This window comes from Epargyreus clarus, unplaced genomic scaffold, assembly GCF_041222505.1.
Source record: "Epargyreus clarus isolate Ecla_fem2 unplaced genomic scaffold, WU_Ecla_fem_2.2 ptg000034l, whole genome shotgun sequence".
NCBI classification, from domain to species: Eukaryota; Metazoa; Arthropoda; class Insecta; order Lepidoptera; family Hesperiidae; genus Epargyreus; species Epargyreus clarus.
Window position 1 is genome coordinate 9,339,318 of NW_027332239.1, and position 26,375 is coordinate 9,365,692.

At 38.2% G+C, this 26,375-nt stretch overlaps 2 protein-coding genes across 9 annotated transcripts in view; one reads left to right on the plus strand and one right to left on the minus strand.

The window, feature by feature from the left end:
* The window catches only part of Shab (Shaker cognate b), a 62,027-nt gene extending 46,594 nt beyond the window's left edge, over positions 1 to 15,433 (plus strand). For 2 of the 8 annotated variants that reach the window (XM_073091305.1, XM_073091306.1), the window contains exons 2-13: positions 3,629 to 3,895; positions 4,380 to 4,607; positions 4,933 to 5,239; positions 8,364 to 9,210; positions 9,958 to 10,082; positions 10,328 to 10,420; positions 11,221 to 11,298; positions 12,032 to 12,182; positions 12,578 to 12,921; positions 13,205 to 13,277; positions 13,560 to 13,699; positions 14,840 to 15,433. In XM_073091305.1, coding sequence (XP_072947406.1) covers positions 3,705 to 3,895; positions 4,380 to 4,607; positions 4,933 to 5,239; positions 8,364 to 9,210; positions 9,958 to 10,082; positions 10,328 to 10,420; positions 11,221 to 11,298; positions 12,032 to 12,182; positions 12,578 to 12,921; positions 13,205 to 13,277; positions 13,560 to 13,699; positions 14,840 to 14,935 — 2,673 coding nt within the window. In that variant the 5' untranslated portion in view covers positions 3,629 to 3,704 and the 3' untranslated portion in view covers positions 14,936 to 15,433. Of the gene's footprint in view, positions 1 to 3,628; positions 3,896 to 4,379; positions 4,608 to 4,932; positions 5,240 to 8,363; positions 9,211 to 9,957; positions 10,083 to 10,327; positions 10,421 to 11,220; positions 11,299 to 12,031; positions 12,183 to 12,577; positions 12,922 to 13,204; positions 13,280 to 13,559; positions 13,700 to 14,839 lie in introns of those variants that run through there. The other 6 variants (XM_073091307.1, XM_073091308.1, XM_073091309.1 and 3 more) reach the window with 6 other exon arrangements.
* Positions 15,434 to 15,540: 107 nt separating this feature from the next.
* Naa60 (N-alpha-acetyltransferase 60) lies at positions 15,541 to 26,184 on the minus strand. The gene is made up of 6 exons (XM_073091177.1): positions 25,996 to 26,184; positions 25,619 to 25,724; positions 24,730 to 24,961; positions 23,397 to 23,568; positions 22,656 to 22,888; positions 15,541 to 16,639 (listed from the first exon to the last, which is right to left on the minus strand). Exons 1-5 carry the CDS (start codon positions 26,010 to 26,012, stop codon positions 22,672 to 22,674), a joined length of 744 nt encoding a protein of 247 aa, XP_072947278.1. The 5' UTR covers positions 26,013 to 26,184; the 3' UTR covers positions 15,541 to 16,639; positions 22,656 to 22,671.
* Between the last annotated feature and the right edge of the window lie 191 nt (positions 26,185 to 26,375).

Sequence of the window (26,375 nt, forward strand, 5' to 3'; positions counted from 1 at the left end):
ACTTAGTTGTTATGCGATATACAGGACTAATGACCACGTTAATGTGTACTCGTACAATTTAATTTATTATTAAAATACGTGGTTACGCGTTGACTTTTTCAAAATGCAGCCTTTGTGTTTTACCTATATTCTATCAAAATTCATATAATTTTACATTAACGATTGTGTATAATAGGAAACTTTGATAACATCATATGAACTTGCACGTATGGCAAATTAACTAAATTTATTATTATTATTATTTTATATTATAGGAGTAGCAGACGCATACAGTGCACCTGATGGTAAGTGGCTACTGCCTTCCATGGATTAGATATTTCTACCTGACGGCCACAGATGGGCCGCTACGCCTGAGGACTAAGCTGGAAAGCCTCGGAAAAGTATGTCTCCCTTACCACACCCTTCAACACGGAGCAGCGCCTAGCACTGCTGTTATTAGGCAGAAATAGGTATGGCGGTGGTGCCGCCGGAGTCGAACAACCTTCAAAATTCTTCAAATGAATCTAATTAATAAGTTTTAATTTAAATTTAGGAATATAAAGGATCTCAGTTTGAAGTATTGTACAAAATATAAACTGATTGCGTGCTTGCGTTTCAGCTCAAGTAAATTAGAACTTTCACCAAATTCACTAAACCATTTTGGTAAAAGTACAAGTTATGGAGAATTACTGTGTGGCGTGTTGCCAGAAAACTAAATAGGTTGATTAATATTTTGTTAGTATATCGACTACATGTAATTTTTAAGGCTATAATGTTATAAATCTAGTATGTAATAAACGCCCTACAGGTCTTGTAGGGCGTTTATTATATTATAAATGATCCAATGCTACTTTGCTTGCGTACACTCCCGTCTACTGGTACCGAATATTAGATTTTAGACATAAAAAGACCTCTGTGTTTTCTTGCAAGTCCTTCTATGGGCTATCAGCTGTACATAGCAATTTTATGTTATAGTATCACGCATATATGCTACACATGTAATACACATATCGAAAACCATCCGATAACACCTTTTATATATTTATTTTGGATAACATTTTAAAATTTACCATTAAAGTTTAAAACTAGGTTGTTTTTATACTTGTCAAGTTCTCACTGGGACAATAGGTAGTTGACGTGGCTTGAAACTGGCATTATAAAGCAGATAATTTGTGTGAAGTGTGTTACGAGACATAATAATAGTTATTTCTGTACCTTTTTTAAGAGAGTCGGGGGTGCGATATGAAAGTATCATTAATTAAAATCAACGTGAATATGTGTGATGAACATCTATTTCGCAACTAGTAAAAGTCATAAAACATAGTACACGGATGCCTCTATTTAATAACCTAACAGCATTGTGTACTTTAAATCGTTGTTAGCCAACACACACATAGCCGCGGCGTACATGAGCGGCTTTTAGTCGTATCATAAAGAATGGTAGAAAAACACGCGATACTTGTACAGGCTGATGATAAAAGTCGAGGATCTCCCTCGGCCTATCAGATTATTTACTACCGGCGCCTACACGCCTGGCCCGCTCACGACTTGGGATCAATACGGAGGCTGTCTCCACTGCCACCCTCAAGCCTGCAAGTAGAGGCTGTTTTTAGGCATGTTTCCGCTTTTCTCGCTCTTCGCCCCAATATAGTGTAATCTGCATAACGATATATCGAGATATTCTGTTATTATAATATATAATTCACGAGGAGTGACTCATTCCTAGTAAAAACCCAATACCGCCATAACCCAAGTAATTTTTTAAGATTCCGACGTTAATAGCAATATAATTCGTATACTTAGGAATGTAAGTACCTACTTAATTTAAGAAGATATACCTAAGTGGGTATTGTAGACTAAAATAAAGTCATTTTTGGGTTCGGAAGCTTACTTATATAACTGAAGAAGTAGGTAACAGTAACATAATGTCAATATAAATAAAATGGATCCAAGTAATAACATTGCATATATTTTGTAAATCATAAATTTAAGGCGATATTAACATAAAGGCAGCATAATTCAAGTCTTGATGTCCAATAACACACGAAAACATGTTACGAACCAAAAAAATAAAGTAGTAAGACAACGGCGTGGGAATACCGTAACAAGATAATCGTAAAAGGGGAGCTGGGGGCTGCGCTCCGTGACTGGATTGGGTCTACGCTGGCGGTTCTACTTTTGTGTAAGCAAATAACCTTTCATCATCTCCAGAGATTACGTCCGTATCAATAAACTTTACATTTCTCGAAGACATTGCGACACAAATAAAAGTTAACGACATTAAGTCAATGATATAGTTCGTGCTCGTGTTATGTAACAGGAAAATAGAGCAGGCCGCCGCGCCTGCCCGCAGACCGTGTGGCGCCGTGGATCCCTATACACTCGTATCTAGGTAGGCGTACGCGATGCATAGTAAAATCTCCCCTCGGCCTACAAAATATTTGGCTTCTATATTTTTATGACAGCACGTTTTGAACATGTAACGCTCATTGCAAATTTAGTAACTATATGTACTAACTATTTCTTATTCCAAAACGTACACCTTCAATTAAATAGTAAAGGAAAATGGCTCTACATTTTATATAAGATTTTGTTTTAAAGTCTTTTATTCAACGTTCAATAAGATTTCATTAATTACTGCGATCAATATGATTGGGCATTTTATTTGTTTATTGTTATTTCTATTCGTACATCATTAAAAAGAACATGTTAATTAAGCGACGTCAGCACAAAGTCATTAGCCTACGGAGTGTAGGCTCTAGAGTTATTTTAGGACATACTTAACATGAATCTCTAACAAGACACTATTGTTCATACTATAGAGATAGTCATAATAAAAATGCTATAAGGAAAGTGGCTCTAAGGGCTAGGCAGGCAAATAGCGCTTAATAATCAAGATAAGCAAGAAATAATGTTTGTGTTAATAAGAGAATGAAATTTTATATCAAATTAACGGTGGATTCATTAACCAAGTAGGAAATCCCTTTATTACAATATATTCGTTTTTTTAGTTTATTATCTATAGCTACCATAGCTCGTAGTTTTAAAGCGGGCTGCTCGCTATATTGGTTTGTTTTAAAGCAATAAAAGTTTAAAATACGAAGTGGTCTCTGTAAGTGCAGTGAATGTTTCTATTATTAGATTAGGGTCGATCGTATAGAGGCTTGATAAGCGCGGGTCGCAGCGCTACACGATCCGGTAATCGATTGCCCCCGCCCACTCTCTCCTCGTGTTCTTACTCAAATACATCCTATCGCCACCGAACCCCTTTTATTTATTTATGAATGCCTCTGTCTGTGACGTCACATTCATTCGAATACGCAGGTATTGTCCGTTTTATGATGTGTTAATTTTCTACATTTGTTGGTTGTCAAATATTACATTACCCACATCAGAAAAGTATTAGCTAGCTGCGATGTTTAAAAGCCACCATTGCCCATTTGTTGAAAGATATGAAGATTTTGCATCTAGAGTCATAACTCTAGATACGTATGTAGCATGAGCATACTTAGTGCTATTTAATTAGGTCGAATGTTTGGACGGCAAAAAGCGACACTGTTGCTTTCTTTTCGTTAAGATCCTTATTGAGACCATAAAACGTGCGTCATGAATGAAGATGGCAAGTGAATCGTTCGCGTAAATGTTCCAGCGTGTAAAGCTCGCGGGCGGGCGGGCGCGGATGGGGCGGCGGCGGGCGGCGGCGGGCGGCGCGATGAGCTAGCGGCATGGTGGGCGAGGGGGCGGGCCGCGGCGGCGCGCGCTGGCACGTGGGCGACTCGCCCCCGCGCGCGCACATGGGCTACGCGGCGCCCGCGCACGATGCGCCGCTGGCCGGGCTCGCGCCGGCGCCCGCGGCCGCGGTGCCCGCCGGCGCCGCCACTGCCGCCGCCGCCGCGCTGCAGCGGGCACACTCCAGGTACTCACGACCCTCTCACATTATCAAGGTATCCGTAAGCCACTGGGTTATTAACTTAGAACTAGTACACCTATATCTACCTACATAGCGTGATTTTCTTTAATTTCGATGAAAGGGTGTGGATGTCTGCTAACTGAGATGTGAAACGACCATCGTAACTCTGAGTGGCATGAAATAACACACATGTAATCGACTTTAGCTTCAGGACCCTGATATTTACGAAGTTGGTTACTGACCATGTGCAACAGTGACCTCTTATCCTCAAATGGACTACAAACAAACTTGATGTAGGTACCTATGCTAATAGTAGTAGCAACTATTATGAATAACTATGATGAATAGCTTTATTTTTATTTAGGACAAGATGGCCTGAATAGTATATGAGCACTATCATTCCATTTCGCTAAACCGTTAATCTCTTGTAAAACGGACACACGGACCTATTTATATCTTGGCCTTAATGAGACTGGAACGTTGATTCCAGATCGATGTCGTCGCTGCCACCCGAGCCGTTCATGATGCTCCGCGCGAAGGCGCTGAGCAAGCGCGTGATCATCAACGTGGGCGGCGTGCGGCACGAGGTGCTCTGGCGCACGCTGGAGCGGCTGCCGCACACGCGGCTGGGCCGCCTGCGCGACTGCAACACGCACGAGGCCATCACGGAGCTCTGTGACGACTACTCGCTGCAGGACAACGAGTATTTCTTCGATAGGTATCTATGCCCTTTCTAAAATACCTTCGTGTATACATGTAACGCTGTGTTTGACAGATGTTCTGCGCATTTTCACGAAATTAAAGATAAAATGTTTCTTGCTTTCTCTGTCTTATGTCTCAGGCAATTAAATTCTAATTTATTTTGAACCGATAACTGATAGGACTTTAGTAGTACTTAAGATACTTTAGTATTACTTAAGGTAGGTACTTAAGATTGATAGGGAGTACTTAAGAGGTAAGGAAAACTGTAAAATTAAAAATAAATGATTAATGAAGAAATTCAGAATTCGACAATTATTAACTAGGAATGTTATCATTTTCAGGCACCCGAAGAGTTTCAGTTCCATCCTTAACTTCTATCGGACTGGCAAGTTGCACTTAGTGGACGAGATGTGTGTTTTGGCCTTTAGCGATGATCTAGAATACTGGGGGGTAGACGAATTGTACCTCGAATCGTGTTGTCAGCACAAGTACCACCAACGGAAAGAACACGTTCACGAAGAGATGAGGAAAGAAGCGGAAAGTTTACGACAACGCGAAGAAGAGGAGTTCGGGCAGGGAACTTGCGCACAGTACCAGAAGTGGCTATGGGACTTGCTCGAGAAACCCACCACAAGTATAGGAGCCAGGGTAATGTATATAACGATCCTGCAACTCACACACTAAAACTAAAACATTGTTTATATTAACATCATTACATTAGCACGCTGCCGAGGAAAACTTTTATCTAAGTTTAAACTGGAGGTACTGATAAAACTTTAAGTAACACAACTAGAGATAAGTTTAATACGTAGATGAACGCTTTTGTTTATTGTGAGCCTCAGTTTTAAGTAACACTTTCTTATGATGTATGCACAATTTCGTGCACTTAGTTTGAAAAATTGTTTAGATACTGCTGGTAAAGCTATTTTTATATTATTATAGACACTGTACACAGCCACTTACATAACAAATATTTATCTATGTTTTATTGACAATGTTAAACACGCTGTACACTTGTAATTCTTGCATTTTGTTACTGTTTATATTTTAACAAATCTAACTAAATTGTTACTTAAATGCTTTTAATTTTTAAATACTAGTAAAATCTAAAGTATTAACTTTCTATATCAATGTATCTATCATTTACAAGTTTATGATTATGAATTAAAAAATACATTTGTTTTTAATGGTTTTCAGTCAATCAAAGAAGCTACTAGATATATAGGAAGTTAATAATGTAGATTTTAACGCCTTACTTTTAAAGGGTTGTTATGTTTAAGAATGCATTAAATATAAGTTTGTAATCTGTAAGAATGGAAACTAATTAGTTATATCCGTGGTGCATGAATAACATCTATCTGTCACTGCTCCTCCTCCGCTCGTAGTGTTTGTCTGAATGTGGTGTTGTGTTCGGTGTTCCTCACTGTTGGTCACTCTGTCGCTTCTATCTACTGTAGTATGTCTTGTAAAACGTTTATTTTATAAGCGGCGTGACATAACATGTGTAAGTATTATTGTATCAACTCCTTTATTTTATTTTATTTAAATACTCGTCGATGTTCGTCTGCGTAACACTAAGTGTTAAGTGTATTCGTTATTATTTGCTATTTTCATACTTAGTATATTTTACAACTCATTGTAAGAGTTTAAATAATTTATGTACGAAAAAATTTACATCAAAGTATTAAGCCCAATATTTATGTCGATATTGATTTATTTTGCTGCATCTATATGATATTTGTTATATATTGAAATATATATAGTATGTTTGTTTAATGCCTTTAAATATTATATTTTGTCTTGCGCAACTATTCCATAATACATCTTTAGACCCTTTTGCATTGATCTTGGCTGAGTTTGCGAAAAGTTTTGCTAGAAACGAATAATATGAAACGACAATGAATCAGTAGGTACCTATCGAAACATCATCCATACATAAATGTATCATGACTTTAAGATCGCCTTTTCTACAATATTAAAAATAAACATGCAAGGGGCAAAAGTCAAAGAAAAGTTCAAAAGTTGTGCCTGTCTCTATCATTTCGCAGCCGTTTCCGTAGTGTTGTTTTAAGGGCTGTTTTCATGGCTAGTCATAGTATAGAAAAGGCGCCTCGTAGACGAGAAATTATTGAGTACTGGATAAAAAAAACATTACTTATCATTGTAGAAAAAGTATAGTAGAGTTCTTTAGGATACTTTTGTAGTAGAGTCCTTCATGATGGAACGAGAGGGAGGTTTTGTATAAAAGTTATTTCGTTGCCAATAGATCTGAGAATTAAATAAGTGCTAATAGTTACGTTTGTCTCGTCTTTAACAAAAGAAACCATGGTGCAGGAGTTTATGGTCGAATTAGACTTGTCATCGATTTAACCAATCATATCACAGTTAATGAATTAAATATTGAATACTTAAATTACTTACAAGATTTCACAAATGTCTTAATATAAAAGTTCTCGCGAGAATTAATCGACAGATTAGAAATTATCTAATTGTGTCACTTAAGTATTTAATGTCGATATTTATTATTATAATTTGGCATTTATTGATAACATTGCTTAGTTTGATATTATTAAATTCTCATTGAAGTAGGTACATGCTTATATTTTGTGACATTTTTTTGCTTTACCTTTTTATTTTTGACGGTTCTTAATGGTGTATTACGCGAATCTATTACCTACTTATCGCCTTGAACCTGACGAGGTTTGTCTTGAAAGAATTAAAGAAAAAGTGTTCGCGAATAATGGATTGAGTTAGGTTGACCGATTTTGTTTAATAGGTATTTGTAATGAAAACACGAAAACCTTTTTCATGGCGTCTAAATACTAAAAGAGATACAAATAGGCTTATATATATGTTTATCATTCGAAATGTGCGCATACGCGGCACGATGTGCCTCAGGATAATTTTCGTTACAATAATTTTTAATGTTCACAGCCGCGTCGATCGTACTCCGACTTCTCACTTTATATAAAACAAAGCTTAATTGTTGTCGCAATATTGCAAAATGGGATGGGCTTACGCGATGTGACCAGCCGCCGCCGGCGACGCTCCGCGGCCCGCGTGCGGGGCGGCACGGGACGGCAGCGGCGCCCTGCGGACCGGCGTCCGCAGTGCGCGCGCCGCGCCCGCGCCGCCCCCCACCACGGCTGAGCGCCGCTCCGCCGGCGTCCCCACCCGTCCCGCGCGCCCCGCCGCCCCGCTCCCTCGCTCCCGACCAGCGTCCCCGCCGACGGCCTCTCCTCCAACCTACCAGCGCTTCCGCTTCGTGGTACTGATCCGACTAACAGAGCGACGCGGGCGATGGACGAACGAGCGTCCTAGGAAATACCTTGACGATCGACCATCCGAACGCGCGTCCGTCCACCCACGATCATTTATACTTTTATTTACTTATCTACACCTCGACTACACAACACTACTAACATAATTGCCTACCCACACGAATAGATGTTATTTTTACACCAAAATTGATTCAGTAATATTAAGACATCCTATTACGATAAGACATTGGCTTTATTCTTGTAAATACATATAGGTACTTACATATAACATTCGACTATAAATGTAGCTTTGTTATTGTACAAATGTGTAGGAAAAGCTCTGTATAAACACTCGCATAACTTACTTACACGTTCCACGTTTGGTGATCGTACCATATATACTGCCATAATGTCATGATGTCTAATACGAACCGTGTCTAGTTAATGACGTGTGACAGCGCGGTGGCGGGCGACGAGAGCGCGCTGGACGCTCACTCGGTACGTGCTTGCAGGTGATCGCGGTGGTATCGATCCTCTTCATCGTGCTGTCCACGATAGGGCTCACTCTCAACACCATACCTCAGATGCAAGTGTACGACGACAAGGGCACGCCAATGGACAACCCGCAGCTGGCCATGATTGAGGCCGTGTGCATCACGTGGTTCACGCTCGAGTATGTCCTGCGATTCAGTGCCTCGCCGGACAAATGGAAGTTCTTCAAGGGTGGACTCAACGTCATAGATTTACTGGCTATATTGCCTTATTTCGTATCTTTATTTCTCCTCGAAACGAATAAAAACGCGACTGACCAATTTCAAGATGTACGTCGAGTGGTCCAAATATTTCGTATAATGCGAATATTGCGCATTCTAAAACTCGCCCGGCACTCGACCGGGCTGCAGTCGCTCGGCTTCACGCTCAGAAACTCATACAAGGAGCTGGGACTGCTCATGTTATTCCTCGCGATGGGTGTACTCATATTCTCATCGCTGGCGTACTTCGCCGAAAAGGAAGAGCCGGGGACTAAATTCATTTCCATTCCGGAAACGTTCTGGTGGGCCGGCATCACCATGACCACAGTCGGATACGGTGACATTTACCCCACGACCCCGTTGGGCAAGGTCATCGGCTCAGTTTGCTGTATTTGCGGCGTGTTGGTAATTGCGTTACCCATCCCTATTATCGTCAACAATTTCGCCGAGTTTTACAAGAATCAGATGCGGCGAGAGAAGGCGCTGAAACGGCGCGAGGCGCTCGAGCGCGCCAAACGTGAGGGCTCCATCGTTTCTTTCCACAACATAAACTTGCGCGACGCGTTCGCCAAGAGCATGGATCTCATCGACGTGATCGTCGACACAGGTCAGTATCATGTAGTACCTTTCCCGCTCTCGCTTCTCCATGTCATGTGTTCTTCGCTCGTTGTAACTCGTGTTCACTATGCACGCATGCTTTTCGTGCTCAGTGCCTCATTTCGTATTTGTGTAACTGTATGCAACGAATGTCGTTTGTACCTTAATGTATGCACGTCGCATAGTTAGCTCTCCGGACTCGCAGGCATATCGAAAATCAAACAGTTCACGTTACATCGCAGCTACAGCTATGTTCACTCGTTCCTTGCAAAGAGGTACACTCAGAGTGTTTTATTCCTTGTCTTCAGGTGACAAGTGCGTCCTCATTGAGGCGAGAGACGACGCCCGATGAGCTACTTACTACTATCGCACAGTCGTCATACCCGACCCTTTATTATTATGTTCGTAGCTCGGGGTCGGGTTCGCGTCGCGTGTAGCTTGCGATGTGCGACGAAGACACTTATATAAGGTCGATTACATTGTCAGCGTAAGCCTAACGCTTCCTAGAACTAACATTCATTTCTTCTGTGGACTGTCCGTTGTGTGTGTATCCGGAGGACGCTGGATTTCTTACTGTTCGTGTGGAATGTGTGTTGTGTAGTTCACGCCGCTATTTATTGTCGTTTGTTAACAATGTTTTGTAACCCGTCTGCCTAAAAAATGTCGCAATAATCTAATGTCGAAATAAACGCTTGTATCGGAAATTCGTGGGAGAAGAAGTAGAAAACGTTGCTACTTAAGTGGTGTGTGTCTCCAGGACACAACTTGTCGCAGGCGGACGCCACTAGCTTGGAAGGCGAAGCCCCGGCCATCACCGGTTGCTACAAGCAATACGAACATGCCATCGGCAATAAGATACCGCAGCGCGCCGATGCTATTCAGGTAAGCGACTCTCACAACCGAGGGTGCGTCCACTAGTAGTTAGGAACTTACACAACATTCAAATATTGACGCTTTCTACCTTATTGGTAGAGTACGACCACATTACTTTAAGCGCCTATTATAATTCCGTATGCTTATTACACAAACATTCCTACTATCTATATATTTTGTATATCTTTATCTTGATAATGACGCACCCATTTTACTACTGTTACCAACGCTACCGTTAACACTTGAGATCGTAGTTTCAGAGCAGTCCTAAGCCAGAACGACGCTTCTCAGCCGAAGGCCTAGGCACGCCGGAAACGCGCTTGCTTATAAACCCTGAACCAACTCCAGTAAGGACTCCTGTACTTAGTCTATTATTAGCTTTCGCTTTTTACCGTCAATTTTATTACATGTATTATGTTACTAATTAATAACGTTGTATTCTCCTAATTATAAACCACAACTTAGCGTGAAACTTCATTACCGTTAAGTACGTTAAGTGAACATTTAAAAAGTTTTGAAAGTAAAACAAAATTATGGATAGGAAATTAAATAGACATAAAGTTAGAATTTAAAAAACTTCGCAACAATGCGCTAATCAAGATGTGGTTCTGCACAGGCTATTAAAGTGGTTTATGTATCCCAAAAATAAGGTCTTAGGGTTGTTATGCACTTTGATAACAACATAATATTAAACAAGACTAACTAGGTTGATCATAGTTCTATGACAAAATCAATTAAAACCAAAATATACAAATAAAATTATTTTAGATATGAGTGCTATTTCGAATAGAGTAGAAGATCTTTAAGGATAATATCCAGTAAATTAGCGTTCATGAAAGTTCACGCTAATGTCGCTAAGAAGACTACTTAACAAAAATATGCACTGGCCATTGCACGGAACATTTTATATGCAATCAAATTATAATTATTTAAATGCATGTGACTTTTTAAAATTCTATTCAAAAATATTTAGTATTCGAATTTGTGTTATAACAAAAATTACTTAGGCAACTGTCTGTAGCAACATTCCCAGAGCCCGTCTACGTTCAATGGAGAAAATTAGAAAGTGAAATAATCCTAGAGCATTGTTTCATAAATTTTTGAACACTAGGAATCTGAAATAACAACTAATATTTCTCTTTTCTAGGAAAAGAAGATGGCTGACAAACAGCTTGACTTGGATCAGCTGCCTTCTGAGTTTGAATGTTGTTTTTGCACGTTCAAGGTACTAAGCACTAACCCGAGGCCTTGCCCGAACGTTATTTACTTAACCATGTTTACATACCGACTTTTTGCTACATAATTTAATCTGTTTCAATGATTTTTACTAACATTTAGCGTCCATATGTAAGTATTTAATTACGTTACTTACAGCAGCCCTTTATTATTTTACTTCTACTATTTTATTGTAGTTTATTTATATAAATAAACAAGCACTTTAGATAGTATGTAATAAGTATAAATATCTACATACAAAGCATTTTCTCACAATATCGCACATATTATTCACATGTGTTTTTTATTTTTGTTGGAACGGAGTGTTTTATTATGTCTACAATGATGTATGGTAAGTTAAAGTGGGTTTTAAAAGCTTTGGAACTTTTCCAGAAAAGAAAATACCTATACCAAATTATCTATTTTATTGGCTACTTTAAAGCATCGGCAAATGTACTGAATGAAAATGAGTTTTAAGTATTGTATATATTATGAGAGTAGCGTAGGAATAAGTATTTACCTAGTAATGGATTAAATTTGTCTTAGATGTCTTATCTTTTTTACTCGAAGGATGTATTAAGGCAGAGAAAATTGAAATTGAAGGTCTTTGTTATATTTGTAGGTATAAAACTATAAAAATAATGTATCTAAATAGCAAATATTCCCGGAATTATCTACTTTTAAGTTTATCGATGAAAAGGATTTGATCAGAATAATTGAACGACAAACATTTCTCGACGTAGGGCTACAGAGAGTTCATAGACGCTGAACAGCTGATGCCGATGTCGACGTCGGACCTGCGGCAGCCGGTGTGCGTGGAGCTGGCGTGCCTACAGCGGCACCCCGCGCCGCGCGCGCTGCCCGAGGCCACGCCCAACAGCCTCGACAGCCCTGGTAAGAACCCTTACTACCACTATACCCTGGTTAACTTTAAAGTTTGTTACACTCCTACAATCCATTTGATCGATATTCTGTTTTATGAAAGTAATATAATTAGATAAACCTATGATAAACCTGAGTCGGTCTGGTCTGATTTGTATGTTCCGTTTTTATTATTAAACCGACTGTCTTGTTTTACAAAAGATAACAGTTAATTGTGCAGGTTAGTTTGTTTTTATATAATTTCGTGTTTCCATTGACCATGTAGTCGATGTCACCCACGATCCACAGCACCTCGGCACGTCCCGCACTCTCTCCGTCCCGCTCCCGTGTGCGCGGCCCCCGGGCACACGCCACCGTTCAAATTTGACGTGCGCAGCTCCAAGTGCGTCTTATGTCTTACGTTGCAGATACATTTGCATCATGCCTTACGCACCCTTTTCCTTCAGAGGGCGACATCGCATGCGAGAACGACTCGTCAAACTTGTATGTGAATCCTCTGGACGGTAGCGGCGGCGGTGGCGCCGGTGGAGGTGAGGGCGGGGTACCGACGGAGTTTAGCGATGTGCGCAAGAGCGCCTCGGGGGACGTGTTGTGTGCGAAAGATTCGCAGGGCGAAGGGTCGCCGCGCGGCTCGCGAGGCAGCGCGGGCTCGCCCGACGCGGGCGGCGCGCCGGCCGACGCCGCGCCCGACGCCGCGCCGCCGTCGCCCGACGATACCAAGCCCAAACACAGAAAGGCGCGCTTCCAGCAGGTCAGTCCGCGCGCCTCCGCCTAGCGCGAGGAGTGCCCAGCGCCGCACTCGTAGGACCTAGTCACAGTTACATGCTACTAACACGGCACATAACTTCTCCCGTCTTGAGTGTTTGCTCGCCGTTTGTTACTTGCACGGTGTAGTATAAAATGGTAGATGTCCCAGGGCAATGCATGCTGTTTACTCGTTGACTTTAGTGGTTACGTGAATACGTAGGCAAGTAGGTATGTATGCAGCACTTATTAAAAGATAGGTTTGTTTAGGATAATTTGTTCCTTTGCAGGAATGGTCGGAGGAGGAGAGGAGACCGCCGAGAGGAATTGCAACGAGAATCATTAACCATCACATCCTCTTCGGTGAGTTTGTAAACTCAACACTAATTACTGTTAAGAAACCCCACACTAAGATTTCAGGTTTTGATAACCAATTTAGATCACTCAATAAAGCAAATCCACAATATTTTCATCTATTTTTTGGGAGTCTAATCTGTACCTACTTGAACCCAGGACTCCTAACTCTTCAGTTCGAAACTATAACAATAACTTTCTACCAAGTGTAAAAACGTATCTATTGGTACCTTGCACATTGCGCAATCATGAATAACTATGTATTGAGATTTCACCTTTATAACGTTTCAGGTAAAAATGGGAACAAACGAAGTGGAAGTGGATGGCCGCTAGAAGGTGACTCTCGTTCGCGTTCCATTCTTAAAAATAAGGAATCACGAGGCACTGACAGCGAACTGCTGTTACAAGAGACTATGTCGCTGGGTGCTAACGTAAGTATTAGAGGTGCGCATTATATATCACTGAAGTGAAAAGAGAGAGATATATCTTTTGAACTCAGTGATATATATCACTCTTTTAGCTTAGTAACTCACTTTAGCTCAGTAGCTCTGTAAAGATATAAGCGACATTTTATATCAGTATATCAGAGAATCAGATCAAAATGTTTTAACAACATTTTTGATTCCTATAATTAATACAAAACTGGCAAGAAATTATATATAAATTTCACAGCCAACACTATTTGTATATCCCTATTTTCATATTCTTAGCAAAGAAAAAAGATTTTAATTAGTGTTTAAGACGTAATGCATTTGACTCGAATCAGACTCTCTCAGTCAGTCGCTCATTTGACTCATAACTCACTCGCGAGCGAGTATAAAACTGTTGAGTTGAAGAAGATCTTATATCCGGAATCGTATGGACCTATGAACTCAACCATGTGACGCGGATATAAAGATATAATTCAAATTCGTCGGAGTTGATGAGTGATTAGCTCTTTGGTGAAGATATATATCTTTTATATCACTCACTCGCGAGCTACTCAAGTCTAGTAAGTATCATTTATTTTAAAGAGCTTTGTATACACGATTCCGGGATTTCAGGATTTTTACGCAGAAACCAAAACCCTCTAAAGTCTACATTAGTACTAAATCTGTATCCGGTGCTGTTTCCAGTATTACTGTATACAGTCAGACAAATTTCAAGTTGTTAATTTGTTATTATAATTTCTGTGCTACTCTAGATGAAATACATGGGAAGCGTACCTAAATTGAATGTGCCGCTCTCTAGCAAGACTTTCTTTCGGTCAGCAAAAAAAGTTGCCGCCCTGTAAAAGTGCTGCCTAGATAAAAATAAAAATTACATTATACAATATGAAAAGCTGTCATCTACAAGTATTTGCCGCCCCGTACATTTGTTTTCTTTTTCATCAAATATAGTCTTTATACCACGAATTCCTTTTTGGAAAGAATTTACGTTGTCAAGAAAAATTATGTGATCTATTGATGAGACTTATGCGAGGTTTTAAAAACAAGGCAACCTAGATTGTCTTTTTGGTTAACCCAACCTAAGGAGAAGCATTTAATACATTTTCATCTAACATTAAATGGTGTTTTATCTGTTTGTTATAGGGAGATTCGGGAAGCGAGTCTTCGCCGATTCGACTGAAAGACTTCAAAGGCCAGAATCATAAAGGCAGCACGGACAAGGGCAACTTGGTAACTTAAGCGGCAACGTACAAGGACTGGGCCAAGGGTAAAACACTAGCCGAAGCATAGGACGCAGGGTCTAAGACAAGAGGGCGGAGCTTAATGTCCGTAGACAGCGTCGTAAGGCGAATCTCGCTTCACTCGAAAGCCAAGGGCCGCCACCGCACAAGAAACCTGCACCTGCACAAAGTTGGGTCCGGCCACTCCCCTTCGCTACCTTTAATCTACATTGTTAAACTAGAACGCAATAAAAATAATTTTAACATATCATTGGGCGATTGTGACAGCTTGTTAAATATAGACGATTTTCATTTAGTAGTTACTTATATATATTGTAAAAAATATTACGTAATGTAATAATCGTTCATTCCAATCGAGAGTTGATTATTAATATGTATTTGTTAAGTTTTTTACGTGCAATTATTAATTGCTAATTCTAATTTTAAGCTATATAGTTTGTACAGCATAGTTGATGAAAAAAAGCAATTATTAAAATTAAAGATTTTCGGAAATCGTTCCGGCTGTTTCTTTCATTTCACCGATATCCGTTCAAGATTTCTATAAACTCCATTCTAATAATTATTTTAGATAAAAGTAAGATATAAAAATACACAATATAGTAGTCAACAATGATATTTATTTGGAAGCTGAATAATTTTCTCATAATAAAGTGTAGAAATATAACACAAAATTTCGTTCAATATTTTGGAACGTGCAATAATTAATATATAAGACACTTAAATTAACACAATTACATACAATTATTCATAACTAAAACAATTTAAAATTTCAAAATAATACATAATCATGTGCCAATGTCATATCACAATCACATCGTATTTTAAAATATAAATAATTCCTTGATAGTCCATAAAAATACTAAACAAAAAATTCTAATTGTCAAAATAAAACTAAACAATACTTTAATACTTTGTAAACAATAATAACAAAATTATGAAAAAACATCAAATTACTTTGGTTTAAAATGAGTTACAACTATAGCTTACAGTTATAAATAAGAATAGGTTTAGTAAAATAATTTTTAGGGGAAGGACATTCTGGGGAAAGTTTGTATAACATATGGATTTATTAGGCTATAACAATGTAGATTTAAGTGCCAGATACGTGATCACCGCCCAGACCAGACCACGGGCTAGTGACCATGATCTATAAACAGAACAAACCCGTTAATAATTTGATTTGATCCATTGTGCCGACCGTGCGCTACACGGTTGGCTACGATCAAGATCATGGTGGTCTGTGGTCCGGCTGGCGACCATGTAATTGACACTCCAATGATAAATTTTCTTATTCATAAATTACTTCTTATATCTGAACACACAGGCACCTTACTTAATTTTTCTTGGCAATTAGACATGGCACACATACAGTTTATATTTCCATAGCACTCGATGCCCTCTATATCTCACCATCAATATACATTTATTTATTTATTAATATAATTACGTCTACATGATGTGTGAATAGTTTGGGTGACGATAACATTATTTTAATTTAAAGCTTTGAATACTAAAATTATCATAAAAATGTGTGGTTTCTCATTTATTATTGTGTAATATTGTTAAAAATACCGTCTACTGTGTACTGTTACATTCCACTCCACATTTGTCACAATCTCTTTGTCTCTTAACGATAAATAATCTTCAAAAAATTGTTACTGCCCTCTGCGGCCTTAGGTGTCCTTTTAAAGATTGAGTATTTCTGTAACAGGACGGGAAAAGCTGTTTAGTAAAATGTTCTATATCGAAAGCATTACCAAAATGTGAAGCAAGTTAACAATTACAAAGCGTTGTTAGATGGAATGTAACAGCATAAGTTCATAAACGATTAGGTTCGGTAAGTGACTCTGTCAATGCTAATTCACGCAACATCAATCATCTTAGTATAACTCAATTAATATATTATATAAACTAAAAATATGTTTACATAATACTATTGATATCGACAGACTGTTATAATAGTATATAAAAATAAGCTATAATATTTCCAAGATTTTTTTTATTGAAATCTTACTTTACTTATTCGACTAATATCGTTTAAATTGATGTGTCATACATACATGTGTGTAATTATAACACCTTATCGTAATTAATGTGGTATAAAAGACTAATTTAGAATGAATTTTATCAAACTAACATAAGATGATGTGTGAATCAGCTTTGATAAAAGGTTGTCTTTGACTATTGTATGTAAAACTAATAGAAATATGCAGTATGTCAATTAGAATCAGACTTAAATCGTAGCCTTGATAACTAAATAGATTAGCGCAAATTGACCAAACGAATCTGAATGTTATTCATACTCTTGCACACAGCTATTATAACTATTTATTAGGAGCGTTATAAAAAAAAACAATTAACGGTTTAAAAATAAGGGTCCCTGTATGTTATTACGGTATTGCAATTCCTAGAACCGGACGACATAACATACATATACGCATGTGTTTATATCTATGGACATCGTACGTATCAGACGCGGGCCGTGACAGGCAAAGTAATATTATTTTAACCGACTTCAAAAAAGGAGTTCCTCTATTAGACCGCTATGTATGCTTGTACCTATGTATATTTGTATGTCCAAGATTTTCTCAAAAACTACTAATCCAATTTGGATGTTTTTTTGATTATTTAGGCATATTATATTTTAGTCCTATGATTTTGGTCTGTGTCTGCGCGGCTGTATTAAAGCATAAGATCTTAATCCGTCAATTCACATTGTATAGCTAAATACTTTTGTCTGCCCCGATATGTGTCTGATACGCTCTGTCTGTAGATGCAAATAAACGTTAATCGTTATTTAACAGAAAATAATGTGATATATGTGTATCATCGTGTACAAGCGTCATAGCTAGGGGCTGGTATGATTGGCAGCTGCCAAGATCACAGATGTTTATTATATTATATTATATTTTGCCGACCTACATAAGAAAAATAAACAATGTAGTAGTATAATGAGTCGGCGAAGAAATAGTTACTTGAAAAGTGGAGTAAAAAAGGACCTGAAGACTTTAAAAAATTAATTGGTACTGATAATTCTCCTTCTAAAAGAAAGTCACGTGAAGGCGTAATAATATTACCAGAGTTCAAAATTCAAGTCTTACCAGGGGAGCAAAAATATAATCTTGACAGGAGCTTCTATGATCCTAGCTACGTCGCCGCATAGGAAACATAGTATGGCGCTATAGGAAATACTTATTTGCAAATTATTATTAAAAAGTTGATATTTCGTTAATTTATCTGGCAGTGACATTACTATCTTAAATTAATACTTTATACATGTTTTACCTTAGTTTAGCGATTAGTAAGCCCGTTAACCTTGAGGAATCTGTTATTGTAGAAAAAGAAGTGAATTATTTAAAGAATAAAAATAAAATTTCTTTTAAATATAAAAATTAAATTAAAAATAAACAAGAAGTGTTATGCAAACTTACGACGTTCAATCATGTTAAAACGACTGACATAACATAGAATATAAATAACACACTAAAGAAATCTAAGGAACATAATAACTAATGCGTTTAGTACTGGGCTTAGCGACTAACATTAAAACGACATATCAATAAAATAACACTTAAATAGTGGATTCATAAATCGGTCTCTTCAAGTAGAACAGATTCTAGCTAGCTACATTGATTTATTATACTATTTACAACGTAGAGGAAGTAACCAAATTGATTTTATGTTGAAACTGAAGTTCTATGTTCAGACATAGATTAGTAAAGATTACTCACTCTTAACAAGAAAATGTACCCAGTTTTGAGAATTGAAATAGTTGCGTAAAAAAGTTTTTCCACGTCTCCGTGCTAAAATGTCCCTAAAATATTTGAAATAATTATTTATTTATTACGTAAATTAGTTATTTATTCGTGAATTTTCTCTAAAAATGTTTTTATTTGTCAAGGATTCAAAAAAAGAACTTACTAAAATAAGCCGTTTGTGGCTTCATTCAATTACAAGGCGGCGAAGTATCTTTACTAATCTATGTGTTCAGACCATAGATTAGTAGTTCTTGCTGTTTCATCTGTTGCGGTATTGTGGTAAAATTTCTGCTCACAATAGCGCTGTAAAACCTAAAGGCCCCTTAAAGTGAGAAGGGTTAAATGATAGTCCTCCGCGCTTGCCAAGTGCGTATAAGTACACTTCACACACCTTTGCAAGCTTTTAAAGAACTTTAAGCGCGAAGATTTTCTCATGGCATTTTCATCACAGTTTAAATGAATCGATCCGCCATCTTGGGACGTATAACCACATTCGCCTTATAATGATGCCACTAAATTAATCATGTCATAAATAAGTTAAATTACGCTTTGTAATGTTAAACTGAGTTCATCAATGCACAGTTCTGTTTCAGCCTACCGTTTGTGAAAATTTTGAAAAATTAATATAGAAATCTATTTGGTTACTTCGTCTACGAATTACAGTCATTACGGACGTCGGACAATAAACTTCTAATCTTTTCAACATTGCTAAAAATAGGAACGAACCTGAACCGTGTCCGTCAATATTAACATAAAAGTTTTCCATATTGATATCTATTCAAGTACACTAAAGCTTATGGTCGTTTCCACTAGTGATGTGCCAGGCTAAGGTATAGTTTAAGTAATGAAAATCAAGCAATCTTATTGGTAGATTTGACACACACACATTCATAGCTTACCTATCGCACACCTCTAGTGGAAAAGCACAGTTATTAAGAGTGGTCAAATATTTTGTGATATTTTTAGATTCTCTTATTTACAACGACAAATTATTTATTTCTGTTATATGCTATGGAACTGATATATGCCGAATATTCTGCGTTAATGTATATTACATTATAAGCAAGATATAACGCATACATATGACAAACTATTTTTCATTTATTGCGAGACAACGAAAATAGAACTTTATGATAAATTTGTGTGTAATGATTTTTTATTTGGACAACACTAACGAATTAATTACGTTATTACTATAAGACACATAGCGACTCTAATGTTATTTATATTCTACAACATCCACTGTAAATATAAATATATTTAAAAACTACAAATTACAATTTACTTAATTTCAAATTTCAACCAATTCATATGATGAGTATTAAAGTAACAATGGAAATAATATATTATAAGAAGTTTGTTCATTTCCATTCGTAAATAGGTATTGTGATGGACCTTTTCTTCATACACATATAGATATGAACTATGTGTGACTTACATGTATAAATTGAACGTTTTATGTGTCATTTAAATGTACAATCATGATGGTAATGTTTGAATTTGTCATAAACATTTATGGTTTCCAATAGCTTTGTCAGCACCACAATGCTGGGTGACCACAGCATTTTATAAGACACCGCCACAAATATGTCCAGTGACTTACAGTATTAGTATGGTTCGAACGAGTGGGTACCACCGCCACATATGTCTAGCGTGAACTAATCTTTGCGTTTCGGTTGATGGTTGTGGATGTCTGCTACCTTAGATACATGCAACATGGCCCTTTTGCCTATTAGACTTCCAGCCCTTCCAGTGACGATATGATCAATCTTATTCCTCAAGAGTAGGAACGTATTTTTATTTGGCCTCGGATAGAAGCCTTGTTCTTCATATGTAGATATCAAGTAACTTACATAAGTTCACCTGGTTACTTGATGTTTGTCCTTGTGCACATCAGAAGCGCTTGTCAGATATCAATTGTTAAAATATTAGGTCAAAAATTGCGCATAGACGACGCTACTGAATGGCGCTCATTTTGTGACGATGTATCGGCCCAAATATCGTTCTTATTCAGATAGTTTTATCGATTGGAATGTCTATCATTTTTAAGGAAATTTATATTCAACAAATAATAATAGTAGTAGTATTTGAATTTTCTCGGGCAGTGTGGCTAGAGTAAATGACAATGTAGCTACCATGTCATTGGCTGCGACCGTAAAAGTCATCATATCGCGAAATGAGTCAGTGGTTATATACCTACGACTTTGACCATGACGGTGGCCATGACAATGGTTATATATATATATATATATATATATATTTTTTTATAATATGAGAGTAGCAGACGAGCATGCAGTCCACCTGATGGTAAGTGGCTACTGCCGCCCATGGACATCTGTAATCAACCCCAGATAGGATTAGATATTCCTACCTGAGGTCGGCCACAGATGCGCCGCTACCCCTGAGGACTAAGCTGGAACGCCTCGGAAAAGTCTATCTCCCTTACCACACCCTTCAAACCGGAACAAAGCAGCGCCTAACACTGCTGTTATTAGGCAGAAATAGGTGTGGCGGTGGTGCCGCCGGAGTCCAACCACAAAGGGTTCTACCACCTTCTCAATTTCGGTTATATTTCGGCATGAGTCAATAGGTAAAATGTATCATCGATTATGGCAATGTGCCGATGTAGATGGCGATCATGACCGTGGCGGTGTTCACATGTCGCATAGATTAGATGAAACTTTACTTGCTAAGGCGGTGATGGTGGTGACTATGGCAACTGTCACTTTCTGATATGTGTTATTGGTGGGTAGACAACGTATCATCTATTGTAACGCCGTTGGCTGTGGCGGTGGTTATATTTTAACATGGGTCAGTGAATAGACAATATAGCCGTGGTGGCGGTAGCGTCCAAAATCAAGGATCAACGTGACAATGTACTGGTAGGATGCGTGCGGGTGTGGGTGCGACTGATGTGGTTACGTATGATGGCGGTTACGGCGCCTGCCGGTGTGGGAATGTACCTACGAAAGCGGCGTCACTGGGTACGGGTGCTACTGGTGTCACATTCCGACAAGATCCAGCGCGGCAATGTACTCACACCGCGCGGCGCTACCGGTGTAGCAATGTACTTACGACAACGATGTAAGTGTGGGTGTAGTGCTACTGGCGCCTGACGTGGCGATGGTGAGACGCACTTTCGACGAGGTCCAGCATAGCAGGTACCTGCGCTGTGTGTGGGACAATGTACCTACGACGGCGATGTAGCTGAGGGTGTCATGCTATCGGCGCCTGATGTATGTGACGACAGTCCAGAGTCACATTCCGTAAGGTCAAGCGCGTCAATGTACCTGCGGTGTGTGTACTTTTGTTACAATGCTCCTACGACAGCGCTGTCGGTGTAGGCGTGGTGCTACCGGCGCGTCAAAACGGTGTAGAGTCTATTCATAAGGTGGAGCACGTCAATGTATTTGCGGTGTGTATGCAGGTGTGACAGTGTACCTACGAGGGTGATGCAGGTAGGATGGTACCGGTGCCTGACGTTCGTGGCGGTGGAGTCGAGTCCATTGACAAGGTCCAGCATGTCAATGTACCTGCGGTGTGTGTGCAGGTGTGACAATGTGACCTACGACGGTGATGTAGGTGTGATAGTACTGGTACCTGACGTCCATGACGATGGTATCGTCTCATATTCCAACAGCATAGATTACACCTGGTGTGTGTGCTTGTGTTACAATGTACCTACGACAGCGATGTCAGTGTGGGTGCAGTGCTACCGGCGCCTGGCATTAGTAGCGACGGTGTCGAGTCAATTCATAAGGTTCGTGTACCTGATGTGTGTGTGCTAACGGTGTCAGGCTACCGTTGTGACGGTGTCATCATCGCATAATATACATGGTGTATGCTATCGGTGCCAGGCTACGTGGCGACGGCATCATCATCGCGTGATATGTGTGTGCGTGCTACCAGCGCCTGGCATCCGTAGTGACGGCGTCGAGTCAATTCACAAGGTCCGTGTACCTGATGTGTGTGTGTGCTACCGGTGCCAGGCGAGCGCGAGCGCGGCGCGCAGCTTGCCCCAGAGCCAGGGCCCGAGGCCGCCGCCGCGCCAGGCCGCGCGCGCCGCACACTTCACGTACTCGTACAGGCCCCACGGCGCGTGGCCGCCGTTCACGTAGTACACGTACGAGAACGCGTCCTTGCAACGGCCCTTGATCGAGTAGTAGTACGGCAGGAACGAGTGCAAGTGGAACCTGCAATGCCAGGGGCACATGTTTTAACAAATGGACTGAATTGATTTGACCGGAAATTACTACTGCTATATTTGTATTATCTTAACAGGTCTTGCGTTTCAGCGGAAGAATATGAATTACATATTATGAGACAACTTACATTTTCTTAGTTCTCAGGAGTACCAACTCATATACTTTTGATATAACCCATGTTTTATATGAAGTTGGTTTATAGAATATAGACAACAACTAGTAGATTACTTATCAGGTAGATTGCATGCTGATTTGCTATTTTTAATAGTATAAAAAAACGAATCCAAATAAATTTTATTACGATTAAAAAAAATATAGCAAATTATGATAATAACAGTAGTTAAAATAAAATTGATAATAGCTGTGTGCTAAGATTTTTTTGACATAGTTACATATAAAATATAGGCATGTAAAAAATATAATAAACTAACAGAAAATACTTTAATATTTCATCATTTAACTAAATTTATAACAATTAGAGAAACAAGAAACTAACCTTCTTTTTTCATAGAACAATAAAGCTTCAGTATTAGTTGTAAGGACGTGTAGGAATATCGCCTTGACGCGATGCTCATGTGGAGCCTGAGGCATCGGGCCCGCCAAGTGGTTAATCAACACGTCTAGCAGCATCGTCGCCACACCCGACCGCCGGTATGAACGTGCAACACCTAGTCAACGAATGCACAATATTATAATACATTTTTGGAGTCAAAACTTCTTTAGCGACATTGTGCACATGTATATGGTGCACAATGCCGCTAAAGGTACACATAGGTAAAAATGTTAAATTCGCGTCAGGTCACGTGTCCTGATCGAAAATTCGTATGACGGCAAAGCAAACTGCAAAACTCAAGATGTCATCCGGTGTCAGCATAGAATAAATATGTCAATGGGTGTACATATTTTAATTATTATATTTTATCATTTATTATTTTATATTTCGAAAGTTTTCACTTCCGCTGGCACTCCCGGAATGCAACCTATTGATTTTTTTAATATGTACTTAAATTATAATTGTTGTCAACCAATTACAGTCCCATATTCTTATTTCTAATAACTTGAAAAATCAAAGGATTTGTACCTTAGATACCTACTCCTAATTAGAGGCTGCATTTCTTTTAGGTTATCACATCTTTTATTTGAGATAGATAATGTTGTTAAAGCAAACAGTGTTGTTATTTTTTATGCCAGTATACTAGCTGGGTTTTATTTACACAACAAATTTAGGCAGACTTTAGACAAATTTAGTTTGGTAGTATTATCTGGCTAATTTAATTTGTTCTGTGTTTTGTTTTATAACAACCTTTATTCAAACATCATCAGTAAATTAAAAACTTGACAGTGGAAAGTTATTGAAGGTTATATCAGATTCTAATAAGAATTTTGAAATTGGTTCAAACATGCCTCGTACATTGCTTCAGCTGTTATTTTTCTGGATGAAACATTTCAAACATTATTAAGTTGAGCAATATACATTATTTTTTACTATAATAATATTTTTTGGCAGGAATGCTATTGATAAGGATAACAGGTTATATTATTATTTATTGTAGCTTTACAGCAGTATCAAGTAATCTGGCTATGTATGTAGTTAAATTTACTTACAGCTAATGGAATTGATACAAGAATATTGACCTTTCTTGCTCAAGCAAGGTGATGTTTGCTTACAGAGCCTTCTAGGTCTTCACTTAAGCATAAAAGGTCATGGTTATATGTTAAGCTGACTCATAATCCCTTCTGTTGTATGGTTTTTCATTCTGAGAATTTTTCAAACCCATTCAATGATGTAGTAGTTGTAAATTATAGTTAAAGGAGTAGCATTGACTTACCTAATGAAAGAATATATGCAACCAAAGTATCCTTGGATGCAAACCATCTGGAAAGTATTCCTCTGTCTTCAGCATTCAATTTTAGATATGGCTTGATCTCGGCAACTATTAGTCCAATGATCTCACTCTTGTACACAGCAGCCAGGGCAAAGAACCTTTCAGAAGATGTGATGTCCTCATACCATGACAAGGGGTACTCTATAGGGAACCAGTCTCTGCAGAGTGCTCTTACCTGTAATGGAATTATGCTGTTTTACAAACACTGAAATGTCTCAGCTTTTTGATATAGATTTTTTGGATATTGCTAAGTATTACATAGTAAAATTTATGATGTTCTTAAAGTTTAGGACCTGGACTTTTGCCTTAATTAAGAGTATTGATAAAAGGTGCAGTGTTATAGATTAAAAGTTAACCCTCAAGTTTAACTAACTCGAGGGTTACTACGCAAAATTGGACAACCAAGTATGTTTACACTTTAATTTAGGGTTATAAAAATGGAATATAAAGTACTAAAGTAAAAGGAATTAAATATAATGGCCTACAGAGTGTACACAGTAAAGATTTTCATACAAAAACTTTACTCTCTCCTGTCTGTGACCTCTCATCCCACTTCACACTTCACCATATTGGATTGATTGACAATTGACCTATATTTCAGATTGATTTACAACCAATTGGTAATGACTCATGGGGGACATTTTTTCTACCTTAGTACATACAGTTTATTGCCCATAAATTATTCAATGTTTTTGACCAGTACCCACAAGTCTCAAATACAACGCTCTTATAGGAAATCAAATGAACTTAATTTGACACACTATCTGTCCATAGCAGAAGTGATAAAGTTAAAAATAAATATTTACTCAATATATAGGACACTAATATTTACCTCTTCCAAGTCATCAGGGCACAAAAAACGTAACTGCACATCCTTTAAGGAACATTTTGCTTCTTTAGACTTCTCAATAATAACTTGGAAGCCTTCGGAAAGGTACCTGAAAAGAAACAAAATAAAATATTTCAGAATATTTACAGCAACTGACTATAAACATTATAAACACATAAGACAAACAGTAAAATCTTTTGTAAATAATACATTTTAATTTTCTATTCTGTAGCTAATTTGCTTGAATATTTATTACATATTGTATGTAGAACCAATTTAATTATGTTCAGCGGAGCAATAGTACACACATAAACATAGGTGAAGCCTAATAAATTGAATCTAAATACCTTTTCATTTAAAATACAGTTATTTGCACTTACCAGCTGAATCCAGCCATTAAGCAGTATGGCCATTAATAATACTGTTTAGGCAGTGCTTGTGCGTAATCTTGTTATCATTTCAAGTATTTATATTTTCGTGTAAAGAAGTGATACAAATTACTATGAAAACTGGTGATTGTTAATCATTGATTGTCAATGTTCACAATGTTGTTAATGTTTGACAAATACGTAACCATTGTTGCCATAAAAAGCAACCAAACAGTCAAATAATTTATATTGTAAGGTGCACCGCACACGTAAAACTTAAGTGAAACAAGCCGATGGTAGTGTCATCTAGCGTAGTGTTAACGAATCAGTATAAGCTTGTCAATTTGACGTGATAAAGACAATAAAGACATTGGCAATTTTACTTTTTAAAT